Raw genomic sequence first — 20,317 nt, 5'->3', positions numbered from 1 at the left:
TTTAAATGGCATAATGCCTTTGCAAATGTAGTGGCACCAAGCTACACTTGTCACGGTGGCTTTATGAGGAGCCTTTTTTTCCTGTGTCCCCTTGGCAGGTGTGTTAATTTTGTTCCAGTCTTTTTGAACTCTATTACTCTCTTTCGGGTCAGTGCCGTTAGTTAAACCGTACGTTTTCGCATTTGTTTTGCTTAAGTCGTAAACCAGGTAAAAAGGGAAATCAAGAAAAATTAGCATTGAACCAGATGTGTGTCTGAATGAAAATGAAAGTCAGCTGTTTTCGATTACTCACCATCGAATCTACATCTAAATCCAAAACATGTTTCTATCCTCATTTGATCAAGAGCTCATTAGAGTGAGCATTTATATCCTTAATGAAGGCTCATTAGGACTATGGTTATGAAAACGAAATGGCAATTAATGACCTTACGCAAATACAGTGATTAAGAGATTATTTAATGAAGTTTTCTGCCAGTTGTACGCGGCTGACTTTCTCATTTCAGTCGCGGCTCACCAGCGATTGCCAAATGTCACACTTTCCATTCAGGCGCACTTTCGTGAATATGAATGATTTCACGTCTTCGGTTTACAAGGCTTGGCACGTCGACTGCGGTTAGTGAGACTGTAAAATAACTGACAACCAAAACAAAAAGATTATAGTCAAGGACGGCAAAAATGTTTGATTTCTCTCTCTCTCTCTCTCTCTCTCATATATATATATATATAACTTGCCATACAAATTATATGGACAGATCGCACAAAACACCAGGCCCCAATACTGACATTTAACACAGACCAGACCGTGTATGTGCATCACAGACCTTGTGTTGATTTTACTCAATGTTTGTTGGTATGTTTTTTTTTCCTCAGTCCTCCAAACCGAACGCTTCTGCCACAGGACAGAGATGCCACATTATTCCACAATCATAACAGTGCAGTCATGCTTTTTGATCTGGCTATTAAGAAGGGACAGCTGTTGCTCTGAAAAGACTTTTCCCCAGCTCATATTGTGGGGCTTAGGATGGAGCCCAAAGCAAGAACGATGCTTTTGCGGTTCTGGGGGCTCTTGTTAGTAATTCGAACATAGTGGCAGTGTGCTTGTCAGTCTTCAGTCACAGGAACCCACTCTCGATGATGTGCCGGCTGTAATTGTCCACGTGACGGCTTTTTTCCCCCCAATCCATTATTGTAGCTTTCCTGCCACTGAACAGCATTCATCACGAACTCGATCATGGCGCTAATGGATGCCACACAAGGGTGATAGTGTTTGTTTTATGGCTTTGTGAGTAAAGCTAAAAGATGGAACACATTTAATTTGATCAGTCTTCGGGGAGTCCATTAGCGTTGCTATAGGCCTGCCTTTTAGTTTCCTTAGGTGGGGTTCATATATACCCTGTAGTAAAATTAGAAGAAAGTAAATACACTTACCCTGAGTAAATTATAATTGCTATTTATCCCTAGGTAGCTTTGACCTAAAATGTGCTTCTGCCCATACCAGCAGTGTCCTAATTTTCACTCGTTTTAATCTTAACAAACAAGCCAAGCCCCAGTGGACACAGTTATCATTAAGGCTGTAAAGTTTGAGTCTCTATTGATTCAGGAGCACATTGTTGCAGGAAAAAAAGGAGGGAAAAAAGTAATTGGATGTTGGATTGGGAGCTTAAGGTTATCATTTTAAGCAGGCATCTCCGGGGCTATTATAGTCTCTGAAAAAAGTTTGTTGCTGATGTTTATGCAGCAGAATTACTCTTCCTGACATCCAAATTAGTTTCCGTCTCGTATTTGCCTTCCAGGGAAGCTGCTGAGAGATATAATGTAGTTGTAAATAAGACCAAAATGCTAACTGCCGTTTGAGTGACAAATTCCTTTCTCTTGTGGTATTCATGTTTTCTCTGTGAAGTGTAATTTTCTCCCGCTGTTCTCGGGGAAAAGTAAAGCAGACCGTTCATATAAAAACAGTAGTACATATGACCCATTAGTGATCCTACTTAAAGACGTATTGGGAAAAAGAGCCATAAGACCTTGAAATCAGACACAACGCAATGTATTTGTTTCATGTGCTCGTGATTTTCAGTCCTGTTAGAGCGATCGCTATATATTCTTCCTGTCAACAATGTGGGCTATATCGTTTTCGCTGTCCTCTGTATTAGTCTTCCCTGCCTTTTTGTGTATGCATGTTTTGTTCTAGGTTTGATCTAAAACAGGGACACCGAACATACAGTGTCTTCAGGGTTTCATTAGCTACCTAATTCAATGAATTATTTGTTTAACTGGACCTCAAAATTCACATTTGTTAAGGAGTTGACAATATCGGATTATATCCCTGTAGGACCAGTGTCAAGCCCTCTCTCGCTGACCCTATCCTCCTGTGTCTTTCAGACGGCTTGATGGACTGCGTGGATCCCGACTGCTGCCAGCAGGCCAGTTGCTACAGCGGGCCACTCTGTCAGGGCTCCCCGGACCCCCTGGACCTGATCCAGCACAGCCAGACCCCCTTCACCCAGCTGCCCCCACGGCTCTTCTTCGAGAGGGTCCGGTTCCTCATCGGCAAGGACAGCACCCACGTCCTGCCCGGGGACGTCCCGTTCGACAGCAGGTGACCCACCTCTTCCTGTCTTTCTCCGTTGCCCAGGACCCGATGAATCAATCGATCCCCTGTTGATTTTTCGAGCATCTGTTCATGGTATCCAAGCAGTTTTCCAAATAACTTTGACACGGACAAATAGGCAGCAGTACAGATGCTGGGAAAGGAAACCTGGATAAAGTAGGACACCCCCCCCACGCAGGGTTCCTGTGAGCGAAGTTTCAAAAATGAACACTTTGGTGTGCGGCGAGTACTTGTGCTTCAACTTAAACTGCATATCATATCATGTCACTGGAAGACATTGGATCTGTACGTGTGGATAGAGTATATTGATTACGTTTGTATCGCTCTCAGTTCTGTGTGATCATCCCACGGACCGTACGTGGCTTTGTTTGAAGTCACAGCCTAAAGCCCCGGACACGTTCTTGGAGCGTGTGAGTGAGTCATGTGCAGGAAGAGTAGGATTCATTAACCTTTTCCTATATAACTTTTATCAGAAAAACAGGCGACATCGACAGTGTCTTTACTAAATATAGGTCACTGGGGGATTTATGTTGTGTTTTTTTGCACATAAGCATTCTCAGTAGTAACGCAAAGGTGTGGCACTCATACAGATCAATTGAGCGCTTTGTGGAAAATGTGTGTGATTACAGAAGAGTGAAATTAGTGACTGCTGGTCTCTCAGAAAGTCCAGGCATGTAGGTGTTTTAGGACTGAGATATTAGCAGTTACACTAATGAAGAGTCTAATGTTCAAATCTCTGCTCGTCAAAATGAATACATTATCACCCGTGACATAATGGCACATGACATCAATTACACATGGCATACATTATTGTCATTAATAGTGTTAATGCATTTATAAAAAGACTTCATCCAAAGTGACGCACAGTTTCACAGTGAAACACTATCCACGCGTTGCTGCTGTTTACCGGAGTGCAGGCAACTGTTTCTGTGTTTGGAATTCACGATTTAGTTTTAAACTTTCAGAACCATTGTTACTAATCAAAAGATAATACTTATCTTCACCCGGCTGATGTAAAACTACCCACTTTGTCTGTGATTTGAGAAGAGGTGCATTTTATTCTATAAGCCGGCATCCTATCACTTTATCTACATGAAGTATTTGTAGTCAGTCTGAAATAGCATATAATGTGAAGGCATCTCAAATTTAGAATATATTGTCATAAAACAAATGCTAACAAATGCAAAAGGCTAAGATGAACAGCCTATTATTTTTAAAAATATAACAATTTTGCTTCAGAATGATATGATTAAAGCAAAAACAACACAGGCAACAATAAATAAACATCAAGTTTAGAGAAAAACAACTTTGTTTTTCTCTAAACTTGGTGTTTATTTTTTGTTTCCTGTATGGATGTTTTTGTCTTTGCTTTAATCATATCATTCTGCAGCGAAATTCAGAACGATATCCTGCCTTGTGTTTTCGTTACAAAAAATGTGCCACGTTCACCAAAACTTGGTTCCTTTTCCTGAGCGACGAGAAAGTGCAAACTTGCAGTATGATCTCTGAATAATTTACATGTATCCAAAACCGCGTTGTTAATATTTCAAAGCTGCTTGTAGGTACATTTAAAAATGCATCTGTTAACAAAATTATTTACGAAAAATACGAAGCTCAGTTTGCTCCTGATGCAAAGTTCATTGGGCATCCTAACTTTTATTAAACTTTACACCGTGAGATTGAACAGATGAAGTGATTCAGCTGTTTAAGTCATTAGCCCTTCAACTCCTGCATCTCTGGAGGCTTGCTGTGAAGGCAGACTCGGAGCACAAACAGCCAGGGGATATTACTAGACAGATATTTACCGTCACAACTAGACAAAGCTGCTTTTTCAGGAGCAGGGCAAGATGTCAGGGCCTGGCGTGGGACTCCCTGACAGTGTGGAGAGAGAGAGATTGGACTGATGCTCTGGCTGAATGCAGGCCTGGTTTTTCAGAGTATTTACTAATGAGTAACGGCAGTACACATGTTTTTGCAGAGCCACTGTAACAGACATTCTCACTCAAAATGGTAACCGAAAGTCCCCATAAAATAATTGGAGAAACTGCTAAATGTAAAAAAGCTGATTTCAAACTGCCGGAGTGCCTACAGTGATCTTTCCTGTGGGCAGAGAACCTTAAACGATTCTTACGGGTTCAACGAGTTTGAAAACAAAAAAATCTAAAAATAAATAACTTGATGAACTTCAATCGAACCAAAAGGTTGTTTTTCTGTGCTTAATCTCACATGTGATTTCATCCCTTTGCTTAACTTTTTGTTCCCCTTCTGCTTCAGCCGAGCATCCGTGATCCGTGGGCAGGTGGTGGCGGTGGACGGGACACCGCTGGTGGGCGTGAACGTCAGTTTCCTTCTCCACGCCGAGTACGGCTACACCGTCAGCCGGCAGGACGGCAGGTAGGGGGCTCCTGGTCTCACTTTTGCCTTTGTCTTATGTGCCCCCCCTGCTCTGTGTGTCGGTGGCGGAGAAAGTGGAATAAATAACCAAGGAGGCGCGGCGCCCAGGTGCTCTCATCAGATCATATTCATCCGCTCGCTGCGCATTGATTGCTTAATGAAGAGAAATCAGGACCTGACAATCAGAGTTAATTTAGGTGTAGAGACTGAGAATGGCACCAAATTGAGTAATTGCCTCCTCCGTTGGGGCCCTGGTTTTCACCCGTCAATTAGCCACTGAATGGAAACGGAGGGAACTGGGCCCAGCTACAGCATTACCTGCACACAAATGGGTTTCTTTCTTAATTTTTTTCTTGCTGTGTGTTTCGCACCTTAGATAAACATCCGTGAATCCCCAGAGAAAGACACAGCAATGTTTACAAGTATTGCTTCCCTGTGAAGACACTGCGTTACACATGTCTTGGTGTATCATGATTCAAAGACACTAAAAGTAAAGCAGAGACCAGGCATTGCAATGCAGATAGGAAGCACTGAGTTGACCTTCTAAAAATTATGATCGGGCCATAAAGAAAGAAGGTATTGAGAATCGCCCTGAATTTGAGCTGTCTATATTAACTGCTATATCCAGTTTTCATCAACCTCTCTGTGAATTTTACTATGTGCACCTATTTCTAAATGTCAAGTATATTGGTGTCCGGGTATCAAGACACCTTCGTGAGATTGGTAGGATATAGTCCATCATTGTCAGTATATTTTAACACAAACTGGGTGTATCAAAGTGGGGGGGAGATTAGCACAGTATACAGAGTTATTATCGGAGAATGAAGATGTTCTGCTTTCTCTCTCCATTCTTGACGCGTCATTCTCTCCTCCAGTTTCGACCTGGTGGCCGCTGGGGGGATCTCGGTCACCCTCGTGTTCGAACGCGCGCCCTTCATGACCGAGAGGCGCACCGTCTGGCTGCCCTGGAACCAGTTTGTCGTGCTGGAGAAGGTGACCATGGCCAGAGTGGAGTCGCCCACGCCCACCTGCGACATCAAGAACTTCGTCAGCCCGTACCCCATCGTCCTGCCCTCACCGCTGACCACCTTCGCGGGCGCCTGTCCCGAGCGGGGGCCGGCCATCCCGGAGCTGCAGGTGAGGAGGCATGGGGGTGGAGATCAGAGAAGAACACAGCCCCACCCTTGAAATTGTTAAATAGTGTTGTTTGCACATTTTGTTCCATCTTCAGTGTTCAGAATTCAGATAAGCAACATCAACATCTCCATCTCTTTGTTAGGTGGTTGCAGGCTGATATTGACTTCTAAGTTTAAATAAATGACATGTATATTAGTAGTTTTCACCTGACATGTGTTCTACCTGTGAACTCTAACAATTTCACACTCATTAGACATCTGGGCACATTTCCTAAGAGCAGCCAACAGCTTGTGATATTTCAATTCCCTAGAAATGGCTCTGCTTCCCAAATCTTTCCTGTAGCCTTCTGGATCACCTGGTGTACAGTGATATCTAATAAGGTACACACTCAATTACAATTAGAATTAGAAGATGCGAACAATTGCCCACGGCCAGGACTGGGGAATATAAATCATGGTTCACAGGGTTTGGGTGGGGGGTCCGAGGGGCCAGGTTTATCTGATTTGTTTAGTGTGTCTGTTTCCAACTGATAGGCTGTAATGGCAAATATATTGGAATCCCATTATCCGAGGTAAATCAATGAGGATGAACTGCATTTTAGCCTCCATTCGAAATCTTTCCTGGACGCCTGAGTTCCACACTGGATTCATTTGTTTTATTTTTAGCTATTTTGTAGTTTCAGTCAAAGAGTATTTTGCATCTGGATAGAAAAATCAACCGCTGTGTTCGTTTCAGAACTGCTTCTGCTTCTGTTGCAGAATTTGCTTTTGGAAGCGTTGGTGGTTTTGTTCTTTCGTTCTAATTGATCTGCAGCAGTTTAAATTAGATGAAACGCTGTGAGTAATTGTCAAAATGATGCATTGACCATACAATCATACATTTTACTGTCCTCACTGTAATGTGCATTTCAGTTCAGTGACAGATATAATCAGCTGATTTAGGGCTGGATTAAATCAAACCTTTGACCCACATGCTAAAAGCAAACTCCCCTGTACATCAAGAGTGGTTACATTCATGAGCAAAAGAAAGTAGCATCCTAAAAGAAATGAAGCCGCAACTGAGCTTAGTATTGTAGTTTTGTATTAGCGGACGGGTCAAAGTTTTCATTTAATCATAGCCCTATCGTGTAATGGCAGAACACTGATCTGAAAAAAATCTGATGTTTTCAAAGCCACAGCAATAAAATGAACAAAAAATAAGAGAACCAGAGCGGAGAAGTTAAAGAGAGGTTTTCATGTAGAACACAAGTCATTCGAGAGCATTTTACTCGCATCGACCCGCCGAGCTCAGAGGGGTTCTGTGGAGGAAATTTCAAACGTGCCATCTTTCAATATTGTATTCTGAAATCCCCTATATCAAAAAGATGAGTAAATGAGCTGTATTTTTATGTTTTTTGTACACTGCAGCACAAGAGCAGGCAATAACAATACCTCCTAGTTTATGATGCATATATGACACCTTTTTTCCTCATAAAATCTAGCAGGTGTTTATGTGTAATACCTGCCTCTGGTGATGCTGTCAGCACTCATTATTGTTCTTCGTCTAAGAGATTTTGGCAGGTCCAACGTTGTCTCTTTTTCAGCAGCAGGATTAACATTGTCCAATTATTGCCAGGAACACCTTCACATGCTGCGCATTGTCGTTCTAGGCCGTCCAAGAGGAAATCACCATCCCCGGCAGCTTTGCAAGGCTCAGCTACCTCAGCACTCGCACCCCCGGCTACAAATCCCTTCTGCGCATCATCCTGACCCACTCCGTCATCCCCCTGGGGCTCACCAAGGTGCACCTGATGGCCGCCATCGAGGGGAGGCTGTTCCAGAAATGGTTTCCAGCTGCGCCCAACCTGGCGCACGTCTTGGCCTGGAACAAGACTGATATCTACGGGCAGAAAGTGTCTGGTCTGACCGAAGCCACTGGTACGTCGATTTATGCCACTTAGCACCAGCTGTGCTAAAAATATCCCTCACAGATGGCACCGGTTTCCTGCAACACTTCAATCCCGAGACGGGAATTAATGATGTTTACATATCGAATGCGTCTCATTGGTTTCCAGGGCTGCCGAAGGTTCGCTCAGACTCGTGAACTTCGCTTCAAAGCGCAGGGAAAGGAGGCGCGCAATTAAACCAGATGCTCGCTGAATGAGACCCTGTTTCTCTCGTTGTCTTGTGTTTTTCCTCTTTTCTTTTGAATGACACGGTCCCCAGTGCCTTTCTGCTGCTGTGTTTTATCTGTGTGTTACCAACGTGCTTTGGAACGAGAAAGCAGGTTATTACACTGAGAGTACCTTCGTTAGTGCCGGAAAAAACAAAGAAAACAATTGACAGTCCAGCAGTGCCTTAATTAATGTCGATGGCCCTGTGTAGATCTGTGATTGGCGTGCCTCCTTCGCAAATCTTAATCAGCAAGAGAATCAGTAGTTGCTTTTTAAGGGGCCAAGCAATATGAAAGCCTACAAGCTGTGTGTTCCTCTGCTGCACTTTACTACAGATCATGTCAACTAAAAGCCTCAGAGAGCTAATTTTTTTCTTTGCATTTCGTATAGACTGTTTTCTCTCTCCTCCTCAACTGGATTATAATATTTGACTCAAAATAGATTGCACAGAACGTCTTGATTGCATATTAATTACGATCCCACACTGGGCTGCTCTTGTATCAACACACATCGAGCAGGTATATATATTTATATTTATATATATATATATATACACTCACCTAAAGGATTATTAGGAACACCTGTTCAATTTCTCATTAATGCAATTATCTAATCAACCAATCACATGGCAGTTGCTTCAATGCATTTAGGGGTGTGGTCCTGGTCAAGACAATCTCCTGAACTCCAAACTGAATGTCTGAATGGGAAAGAAAGGTGATTTAAGCAATTTTGAGCGTGGCATGGTTGTTGGTGCCAGACGGGCCGGTCTGAGTATTTCACAATCTGCTCAGTTACTGGGATTTTCACGCACAACCATTTCTAGGGTTTACAAAGAATGGTGTGAAAAGGGAAAAACATCCAGTATGCGGGAGTCCTGTGGGCGAAAATGCCTTGTTGATGCTAGAGGTCAGAGGAGAATGGGCCGACTGATTCAAGCTGATAGAAGAGCAACTTTGACTGAAATAACCACTCGTTACAACCGAGGTATGCAGCAAAGCATTTGTGAAGCCACAACACGTACAACCTTGAGGCGGATGGGCTACAACAGCAGAAGACCCCACCGGGTACCACTCATCTCCACTACAAATAGGAAAAAGAGGCTACAATTTGCACAAGCTCACCAAAATTGGACAGTTGAAGACTGGAAAAATGTTGCCTGGTCTGATGAGTCTCGATTTCTGTTGAGACATTCAGATGGTAGAGTCAGAATTTGGCGTGAACATGGATCCATCATGCCTTGTTACCACTGTGCAGGCTGGTGGTGGTGGTGTAATGGTGTGGGGGATGTTTTCTTGGCACACTTTAGGCCCCTTAGTGCCAATTGGGCATCGTTTAAATGCCACGGCCTACCTGAGCATTGTTTCTGACCATGTCCATCCCTTTATGACCACCATGTACCCATCCTCTGATGGCTACTTCCAGCAGGATAATGCACCATGTCACAAAGGTCGAATCATTTCAAATTGGTTTCTTGAACATGACAATGAGTTCACTGTACTAAACTGGCCCCCACAGTCACCAGATCTCAACCCAATAGAGCATCTTTGGGATGTGGTGGAACGGGAGCTTCGTGCCCTGGATGTGCATCCCACAAATCTCCATCAACTGCAAGATGCTGTCCTATCAATTTGGGCCAACATTTCTAAAGAATGCTTTCAGCACCTTGTTGAATCAATGCCACGTAGAATTAAGGCAGTTCTGAAGGCGAAAGGGGGTCAAACACAGTATTAGTATGGTGTTCCTAATAATCCTTTAGGTGAGTGTATATATATATATATATATATATATATATATATATATATACAGACAGCTGTAGTTATGTTGCTCTCATGTAACTCAGTGAACCACTTGTAATGTCAAGTGGTAACCTTGCCTCTGCTTGGAAATGTACCGTATTTAAAACCTAAAGCCGTCTCCCTTTCTGGAAAAGCGAAGACTAAAAGCCTGATCTATCATTGTGACAGCGGTGTTAGTCAGAGACTGGAGCAGTGCTTTCTAACGCAGCGTACCCTGATTATATATGTAATCCTGCACCCACTGGAGAGACGCGGAGCTCGGCCTGTGATGATATGAATGATGCATGGCGGGGCCCCGTGGGAGTCGGCGAGTGATAGTACACAAACCCAGATCTCTAGTAAACCATTGTTTCTTTCATTATTTAGTGGGTGTGTAGAAATATGATTAAAGGCACACAACCATAGGTGTCACATTTCCGTCCTCTCAGTCTTTGTCACATCTCAGTATCGGCCACCTCTAGCCATGATGTGTTTCTATAGCGAATCCCATTGCCACACGGAGAGCAAGCGATCGTGTTTTCCACGCTGTACTGGAAAATGAGATGATTTTGCTCACAGAGGGGCTGGCTTGTGAGGGCAACGCGCCCTCTGTCAGACCACCACCGCAGGACGCACACACACGTGTTTGTGCTAGTGCCGCCTTCTGCAGATGCAAATTCGTTTTAATATTTCGGTTTTGTTGATTGAGACAGTCACAGGACTGCGAGAAAGGGATATAAAAATAAACTGGCCATGTTCTCCATCCTTAATGGAAACGTGGTTGTGCATTTGCACAGACAGAGTGGCTAACCTGTTTAGAAATGCAATCCACCGCTATGGCAACTTAATGTCAATATCCTGACCGGTGTGTCTTTCAGTGTCAGTGGGATACGAGTTCGACTCGTGCCCGGACTTCATCGTGTGGGAGAAGAGAACGGCGCTGCTGCAGGGCTTCGAGATGAACGCCTCCAACCTGGGTGGCTGGTCGTTGGATAAGCATCACACCCTGAACCTACAGAGCGGTGAGGATTGTGTGGCTCCTTTCAGTCACCGTGGCCGAGGAAATTATTATATTATTATTTTTCTTAGCCGACACCTTTGCCCAGGCAACTTACAATTATTACAATATATCTTTTATTTTTACATACAATTACCCATCTGTACAGCTGGGTTTGTACTGGAGCAATCTAGGTACAGTTCTTGCTCAAGGGTACAACAGCATTGCCCCCACCTGGGACTGAACCCACGACCCCCCACTCACGAGTCCAGAGCTCTGACCACCGCTGAAATAATACACCACACGGCTGCCCTACATGTTAGTAGAGGACCCAGCAGTTATGTAAGAGAAGGGAAAGTTCACAGGAAATGGAGGACAAATGAATATGAACAGAAGCAAAAATAAAATAACATAACAAACCTGAGAATAACCAGAGCCTTAATCTGAAAAACATAATAAATGGTAGTCACCAAAATAGGATGACATAATACCCCTCTTGACCTGCTTTATATAGCCCAACACCTGGCCCCTACCTTGGTCAAAGATCCCATATTATTCCCCCATTATATCAGTAATGACTTCACTAATTACAAAACAATAAAACACAAAAGCAAACATTCATACCACAGTCAAACAATACACATCATTACACTTTATTGTATTGTGTATAGTCTAGGCTAGAGTACCCTTCAAGATATTGAAACCATTTTAATTATTCCTCCAACTTGCCCTCCTCATAGACTTAACATTGAGCACTGCATAAAGAACATGCACTCTACACTGTACACGTGTGTGTGTGGTCTGTTACCTACACACAGCTCTACCCCGCCCTTGCTAAGTCAGCTTTAAAACACAATTCCCTTCCCAATGCATTCTAACAGAATAAATAAACCAAACACATTAATACACAATCTATTCAACGTACAGATTAATATAAGATTTTGTTTGTTCCTGTAGAAACAACACTACGCCTCACTCAGCGTGTTCACTCACTCAGTGTCTGTCTCTGTACGCCCCCGGCTTCCCTAATATCTCATTCTGCTGTATATTAATCATCCCTATCCCACGAAATACATCAAACTAACACAAATATCAGTTTTCACACAAGCAATGACTTCCTTAACTCCAGTTTATTTCTTTACTCATAGAAATCCTCGTAGGGACGTCTGCGTGTCATTAACGGGATTCTTGGTCCGTCACGTGACCGCTGAAATACTGCGATACCCCAGCCGTTTCTCTACAAAGTACCGCTATAAACATTAGACTCCGGCGTTCTAGTTCTAGTTTTTCTGATGAACGTCTTGTATTCCTAGGAATCCTACACAAAGGAAACGGAGAGAACGTCTTCATTTCCCAGCAGCCCCCCGTTGTCACCACCATCATGGGGAACGGGTACAACAGGAAGATCCCATGCCCCAGCTGCAACGGCCCCGCCCTGGGGAACGAGCTCTTCGCACCCGTGGCGGTGGCCTGTGGCTCCGACGGCAGCATCTACGTCGGAGACTTTAATTTCATCCGGCGGATACTTCCCAGCGGCTACGCTATGAGCATTTTAGAGCTGAGGTACGCTTTGTGCGAGGATGTCTTTACTGGAATCCCATAGTTGGAGCTGAATTCAGTGTGGAGTTCATGATTGGCTGAACCACTAAAGGCCTTTACTCAGAGCGTAGCCGGGGCCCCGTCTGCGGATCGCTGCCCTCAGTCTGTGTTATATCATTAGCTGGCTAACAGGGGGATGCCCGTTTGACCTGCTGCTGATGGGGTTGGGTTTAAAGTCAGACAGGGCTTCCTTGGGTCACTGTAATGATAACCTCTGTGGAGGGCTGTTGGAGAAACTCACTGCATCAGATGCCAATGCTACGCTTACGTTAATAGCCTGAGTGGACACTTGAGAGAGCATGACTGGGATGTTTTTGATCTCTCCCAAAGTGCGAGCTAGTACAAGGGTTCTGCGATGAAGCAGATAGATGGAAAAGACCACATTTGAGCTGAGAGAGAGGGGCAAACATCTCACACTGAGAATAAATAAGTACTGTAAGGGAAAAAATATGCCTGACCTGAAATACTTTTAACTTTTTATACTCTTAAAAGTTAACACTTCGATTTTAAGCCCCTGGTGAAAAGCCTTCCCTGCTTCTCTGAATCTCTTCACCTCCCTCGCCCTCAAGGCCTGTGCTCTCATCAGTTCCCTCGGAGGATTCCTTCATTTTTGTTTTCCAGATTGATGTTTTCAGTGTATGGCTGCAAAGGATATTGGCCAGATTTCCTTAGGGAAAACGCTAGCAACCTCACTCCTGCTCAATAACTCAGGGGAAAACTTGTTTCAAGATTAAAGTAAAAGATGGACTATAAATAAATAATCTGGAGAACATCAGTGCTTTTCTTTGTGACCAGTAAATCAGGGAAATTAATTCCCAGACCCTGTATTTTAAGGGCTAGGTAGCATGAGGAACCTTTGTTGAATGCTGTGTTTACAACAGCCTGCTTTCACCATATTGAAAATAACCTTGTCCTTGTCTTTCCTTTTTATTGATCACCTCAGAAACAGAGACATAAGGCACAGGTAAGTGTTTAATTACTTTACTTTTCAATGTTTTGTGTATGATCCTTTCAATGTCTAATCCTCTTAGTAGTTAAAAAAAAATAAAAGAAGCTATATATGCTTCAAATTACTTAATTTTTTTACTTCAGTCAGGCTCATATTTGTGCCCCTGACAGGTCGGGAAGTACTTTTTATCTTACTATGAAAGAGAGGATTAGAAAGGCTTGGGGGAATTTGTCAGTATAGAGATACACTCACCTAAAGGATTATTAGGAACACCTGTTCAATTTCTCATTAATGCAATTATCTAACCAACCAATCACATGGCAGTTGCTTCAATGCATTTAGGGGTGTGGTCCTGGTCAAGACAATCTCCTGAACTCCAAACTGAATGTCTGAATGGGAAAGAAAGGTGATTTAAGCAATTTTGAGCGTGGCATGGTTGTTGGTGCCAGACGGGCCGGTCTGAGTAGTTCACAATCTGCTCAGTTACTGGGATTTTCACGCACAACCATTTCTAGGGTTTACAAAGAATGGTGTGAAAAGGGAAAAACATCCAGTATGCGGCAGTCCTGTGGGCGAAAATGCCTTGTTGATGCTAGAGGTCAGAGGAGAATGGGCCGACTGATTCAAGCTGATAGAAGAGCAACTTTGACTGAAATAACCACTCGTTACAACCGAGGTATGCAGCAAAGCATTTGTGAAGCCACAACACGTACAACCTTGAGGCGGATGGGCTACAACAGCAGAAGACCCCACCGGGTACCACTCATCTCCACTACAAATAGGAAAAAGAGGCTACAATTTGCACAAGCTCACCAAAATTGGACAGTTGAAGACTGGAAAAATGTTGCCTGGTCTGATGAGTCTCGATTTCTGTTGAGACATTCAGATGGTAGAGTCAGAATTTGGCGTAAACAGAATGAGAACATGGATCCATCATGCCTTGTTACCACTGTGCAGGCTGGTGGTGGTGGTGTAATGGTGTGGGGGATGTTTTCTTGGCACACTTTAGGCCCCTTAGTGCCAATTGGGCAACTTTAAATGCCACGGCCTACCTGAGCATTGTTTCTGACCATGTCCATCCCTTTATGACCACCATGTACCCATCCACTGATGGCTACTTCCAGCAGGATAATGCACCATGTCACAAAGGTCGAATCATTTCAAATTGGTTTCTTGAACATGACAATGAGTTCACTGTACTAAACTGGCCCCCACAGTCACCAGATCTCAACCCAATAGAGCATCTTTGGGATGTGGTGGAACGGGAGCTTCGTGGCCTGGATGTGCATCCCACAAATCTCCATCAACTGCAAGATGCTATCCTATCAATATGGGCCAACATTTCTAAAGAATGCTTTCAGCACCTTGTTGAATCAATGCCACATAGAATTAAGGCAGTTCTGAAGGCGAAAGGGGGTCAAACACAGTATTAGTATGGTGTTCCTAATAATCCTTTAGGTGAGTGTATATTGACCTTTGCATTAAAATAGCTCAGATTAAGATGCCTGGTGTCTTTCAGAAGAATGGCCCGTGGGTCTTTAGTGTCCATAGAATACTGTAGACAAGACCTTGGATTCAGGTTTATCCAAAAAGCAGAAGTTAGTGTGAATAAGGTCCCACTAACTCGACACAGGGTCAAGAGCAGACCTCTATCTCAACAAATATAGGCAAGTCATCTACATCTCACAGCCTTGTGGCATAAATATCGTGTACCTTCACATAATGTTAAATACACTACATCTCTAGAGATCGGTTTACTAAGCCATGCTAAATAAATAATTCTAATAAATCGTTCTGTTACATGTGAATATAGGTGGGTGCAAATGTAGGTCCTTTCCTAGGTCTGAATCGCCTGCTTTGTTAATATTTATTTATGTACTATAAACTTACCATATCAAAAGGAAAAGATGGCACCAGGGAGTTGGTTTTATTCAACCAATAAAAGTTTGATCTTGTCGCAGGCCAGGTGGTGCCGTGCATCTGTTGTTGTTTTGTGTGTTTTTTTTACGATCAGTCAGGGCTAAAGGCATTGTCAGAAGGGCTGTTTGAACTGACAAACGCGGGTGACGATAAAACGTTCTTAAAAAATGCAGCATAAGATCCACACTGTAAAAATATGCACTTGGACAGTTTAGCTTTCAATAAATTCTGTAGTGTGTGAAGGGGATTATAGCAGGGTTACACGCGTGTTCTCTTTCAGTCTACATGTTGTGCAACCTACATGCGTTTCCCCTTCACTGGACTCATGTTTCAGCCGATAGGTGTCTTGTAAGAAGCTGTTTTCTAGTCGCTACTTTGCATGGAAAGCAGATATAGATGATGAAAACGACGGCACATAATCTCTTCTGTATGCAAAAAGTAATAAATGAAATCATACAAATATGCACATAGTTTAAGCTAATCCATTAACCATGGATGCAACCTCAGGATTCTTTCGATTAATAAAGGAGGGGGAGAGTACCCCCAAGCAAAAAGGCTCACAAGAGAGCGAAAAGACGGAATAAATGACTTTTCTTTTTCTTTTTTCCTCCTCAAATCAGCTAATGCCCTGCTGTACATCCATGGGTCTGCTTGCTAATGGACCCGCTAGAGCCTCTGAATAAAAACACAAAATACAAACAATAATGCAATCTGCACAGCAACCTCCTTTTCATATCAATGAGCAGCTGATGTTGTTTTGTTGTTGTTGTTCCATATTTATATTTAAATAGGTTGTCATAAACTACATACAAAAAGCCATTTTATAAAAATACAGGCAGGAAGACATCAACATTTTGATTGTATTTGTCATCCCCTGCGTTAAACATGTTGTGATGTCATGTGTTTCAAGAAACAGAAGTCTCTGTCTAGGAGAATTGCTGAGAGAGAAAATGAGGAAATTGGGCGCTCGTAATGTATTGCTGTTTTGCCTGAGTTGTCCCACACTTCTCCAGCAAGGACAACAGTGTGTGTTCTCTCACAGGGGTAGCTTTAGTAATCGGACACATGGTCAAAGCGCTGACAACGGCTTTTGTTCCTTCTGTAGCACGAGCCCGGCTCATAAATACTACTTGGCTATGGATCCGGTGAATGAAGCCCTGTATCTGTCGGACACCAGCAGCAGGAAGGTGTACCGACTGAAGTCGCTCACCGAGCCGAAGGATCTGGCGAAGAACGCTGAGGTGGTGGCCGGGACCGGAGAGCAGTGCATGCCCTTCGACCAGAGTCACTGCGGGGACGGGGGCAAAGCCACAGAGGCCTCTCTCAACAACCCCAGAGGTAAGAGTCCCCACAGAGCAGGGTTTACACTGTAGACTGGTTTAATCAACTGGATCAGATAGCTGCGGGCGCCCAACACAACAAAACAAGCTTCTGTCGCTTATCCTGTCTCCAAACCCACTGATAAACCCCCGCCTTGCTCCTGCTGAGACCTAGACACAGGATTGGGTCATGATGAAACGCTGATATGGAGACCTGATGTTGTGGTTTTTTCCGCAAGGTGGAGAAGCATCTTCCGGTCATTTTTTTCATCCTCGTCCCAGGATATGTGACAGAGAGCATTTGATTGGCAGACGGTAGAAGACCTTGGTGGCAAACCTAGATTAGAACCTATAGGCATAAAAATACATTTCGAAGCAGCGCTGATTCAGATTTTTCTCCATTTCCAGCTATAACCCAGTGTCACGTATATGATCCCCCCTGTTTCCAGCAGAAGGCCGATTATATATAAACGTACGCATGCATCGTCAAGCAGACACTTCATTGACTGTACGTGTCTGATGTACGGACGAAAGGGCGTAGATCTCTTAATGCAAGCCCACTCGATTCATTGCTATGCAGCAACCAGCGCAATAATACTTTATAAGTCTGTACCATAGTGGCATAAAAAATATTCTCTGGAAAAAATGGGAAAGCTTATCTTTGAGCTCCCAGCTGCTCTGAAGACATTATTATTACAGATATTGATCCTAATGCTAAAACAACCCCAGTGCACCCTGCAGATGGTTCGGTGCTTGGTTCATGTTGAAAATCAAATATGCCCCCTTGTAAATACTCATGAAAAATTAATAAAATCTACTACGATATAGCAGATTATGGTTCCTCAAGAATAAATTGTTTTTTTTCTTTCTCTTGCTACGGAATGTACTGACTATAACATAATTTGTTCGTCACAGGAAACAACAGAAATAAATAAATATGAAAAAAGCTGATTTCCAGTCTTAAAAATGTAGTGTCTTAGAATTCCGTGTAGGTAGTTTGGTATAAATGTCACGTCTTAAAATACTGTCATCGTTTTTTCTTCCAGTAACCTTTTAATAACCTGCTTCCGATGCCACTGAAATGTCAAAGTGCGCTCTTAGTGGCAGCAGAACGTGTAATTAAAGAGCAAAACATTTCCTTGTTTTCAAGATACAGCATTACAATTAATAACCTTTTTGTTTTTGGCTCTTTAATTAGCGTAGGATTTAATTACTAAAAACAAAAACATGCCGTGAGAATCCCTTACTGGTTTCTGCAAAAGAGGGGTGGAAAAGAGTTCTTCATGCTTAACTGTGAATAATTTAGAGAAAGTGATTTGTGTTTTCCTAAGTATGTCTCAAGGAAGTCTTTGCGGTGAGCTTATTTTTAGGCCTTGGCCACAGATGATAGCAAGTGTTTGTTGTCCAAATCCACAATCGCTCTCCAGCTTTGAAGTTCAAGCGGAGTCTGAAAGTTTTGCCCCGGTTCAAAGATTCCCAGATAAATATTTTTACCAGTTAATGTGTTTAGGAACCAAATGAGCCGCAGAATAATGCCGGGCAGATAATTGAGGTTGGATTTATCTCTGAGCTCGATTGTACGAGGACAGACTTCTGACTCCGATGCCAGCAGTGACTCGCTTTTGTTATGTAGACCCCTTATCTGCAGCAGCCCGGGCGGGGGGCGGCTTTGCTTGCTCCACACGGACCTGTTTGAGACAGAAATGAATTCAGATTCAGGCGGCCCACGATGCTCGGGTGCTGTGGCCCAAAGGTGGTAGACTAATGCCTTTATCAGGTGGCAACACACTGCCAGCACAACTCCCCTCTCAGCAAAGCTCTTTTCCCAGAACCCCTATCACTGACTCATGTCATTGTGGCACAACAACAGATGTGAGGGGGCTTAAATCCACTTTTGGAATTGCAGGTCATTGTGGGTAACGAGTTAAGCGCTTTGAAAAACAAAAAGAGAAGGCACGAAAGCATTTGAGGGCCCCACACAAATGGGGCGGCTGTTCTCAAACAAAGGACTGTTGGCCGCCAAGACGATCACTGTAATGCGAATAGAAAAAGACGGTTAAATGCGGTTGCATTCGCAGCTTAAACACAGTGTTAGGGCTGCAACGAGGGGAGAGCTATTATAGGTCAAAGTCATGACATTAATTGTCCAGTTTAATGAGCAGAGTGTGATGCCTGCAAGTCACTGCAACAAATACAATCAGCGCACAACCGCCACCTTGCCTGCTTTCTTTACTGCGGACCTTTATTGATATTGATGTGTTATTGACATTTTTCTCCCCTCCCATAATAATCCAGTCTCCCTACTGTACATAAAACATCAGAAGCACTTATAATGGCTCACCAGACCATGACGCCTTAACGATTGTTCATCACTGTCACCTCTGTGGAGGTTACATTCCTCCTCATTTTTCTTCTGTTTTATAATGTATTGCCTTTTATTGCCTTCCACAACACAAGTGTACTCTGGGAAAGGCTGGGGGAGGGGAGGGTTTCTGTGCCGCTGATTCTAATGCCAAACATGCAGGCGCTTCGCAATGCGTGTATTTAAAACAAGGGCCCAAAACAGAATATATATTTTCTCCTATAATTATATTGACATTTTCCCTGTGGTGTGCGCTGCGGTTGAGAGTGAACTCTTTACTGTGAGATAATTATTTTGGTGGTTAATTATAGCATCAGTCACATGTTCGCGCCTCTTCCTCAGTTGCTTTGGTATGCGGCGCAGTTATTTGAATGAATATGCATAGAGATGAAAGCTCGTGGGATCTCCCAGTGTACCCTCGGTGTTCAGGTTCCCATTCCCTCCCTTCCTCTCTCTCATTAGCTTTCGAAAATTAGGCTGAGAATGTGAATATTCACTCCAGCAACTGTTTTGTGAACTGGACGAATACGGAGGCCCGTGCCTCGAGGGGATGTGTGGTAATCCTTCGAAGTTAAGAGTAAATGTTGCCGTGATGACAGTTGCCGTGATGTTGCCTATTTTGCACTGATCGTACTTTATTGCCATTTTTGAAGATGTGAAAATAGTTCTGTCGCCCTGGGTGAAGGCATCTGCTCAGACATAAATAATACTGATGATAATTGCAAACAACTAAATCACGGAAAAGGCAGGTGTATTTGGATCTGAGACCCGAAGCAAATTAGTGCCCGTCAGTCAACCAGTTCCTGCTGATGTTGGAGCACAAACATCGCCACATAGATACACAACCGCACAACAGTGTGAACCAGGAGAGTGGATCTAAAGGTACAGTTTTTACGTGTATCTGTAGTAATGCTTTGGTATTATTTAATCCATGTGAGTATCATTAAATTTCAGAGATGAGTACGGGTCACCTTTGTCATCATATATTGCTAGATAGGTGAACAAATTGATAAACAGATATATAGAGATGTAAATGTCAGTTTAAATGAAAAGCTTGCACATTCAAACCCATTTCCCATATTGGGAGTCTGCCCTGTGTCTCCTG

General features: G+C 43.2%; 1 protein-coding gene across 1 annotated transcript in view; it reads left to right on the top strand.

Annotated features, from left to right (window-relative positions):
• tenm1 (teneurin transmembrane protein 1) overlaps positions 1–20,317 on the top strand; it is a 125,903-nt gene that overhangs the window by 55,167 nt on the left and 50,419 nt on the right. Inside the window, exons 12-19 of the mRNA XM_066714683.1 lie at positions 2,380–2,596; positions 4,883–5,002; positions 5,878–6,139; positions 7,788–8,055; positions 10,945–11,088; positions 12,377–12,626; positions 13,606–13,626; positions 16,637–16,869. Coding sequence (XP_066570780.1) covers positions 2,380–2,596; positions 4,883–5,002; positions 5,878–6,139; positions 7,788–8,055; positions 10,945–11,088; positions 12,377–12,626; positions 13,606–13,626; positions 16,637–16,869 — 1,515 coding nt within the window. The remainder of the gene's footprint in view (positions 1–2,379; positions 2,597–4,882; positions 5,003–5,877; positions 6,140–7,787; positions 8,056–10,944; positions 11,089–12,376; positions 12,627–13,605; positions 13,627–16,636; positions 16,870–20,317) is intronic.

Source organism: Amia ocellicauda, chromosome 10, assembly GCF_036373705.1.
Source record: "Amia ocellicauda isolate fAmiCal2 chromosome 10, fAmiCal2.hap1, whole genome shotgun sequence".
NCBI lineage: Eukaryota > Metazoa > Chordata > Actinopteri > Amiiformes > Amiidae > Amia > Amia ocellicauda.
This window is presented reverse-complemented; position numbering and strand designations above follow the sequence as displayed.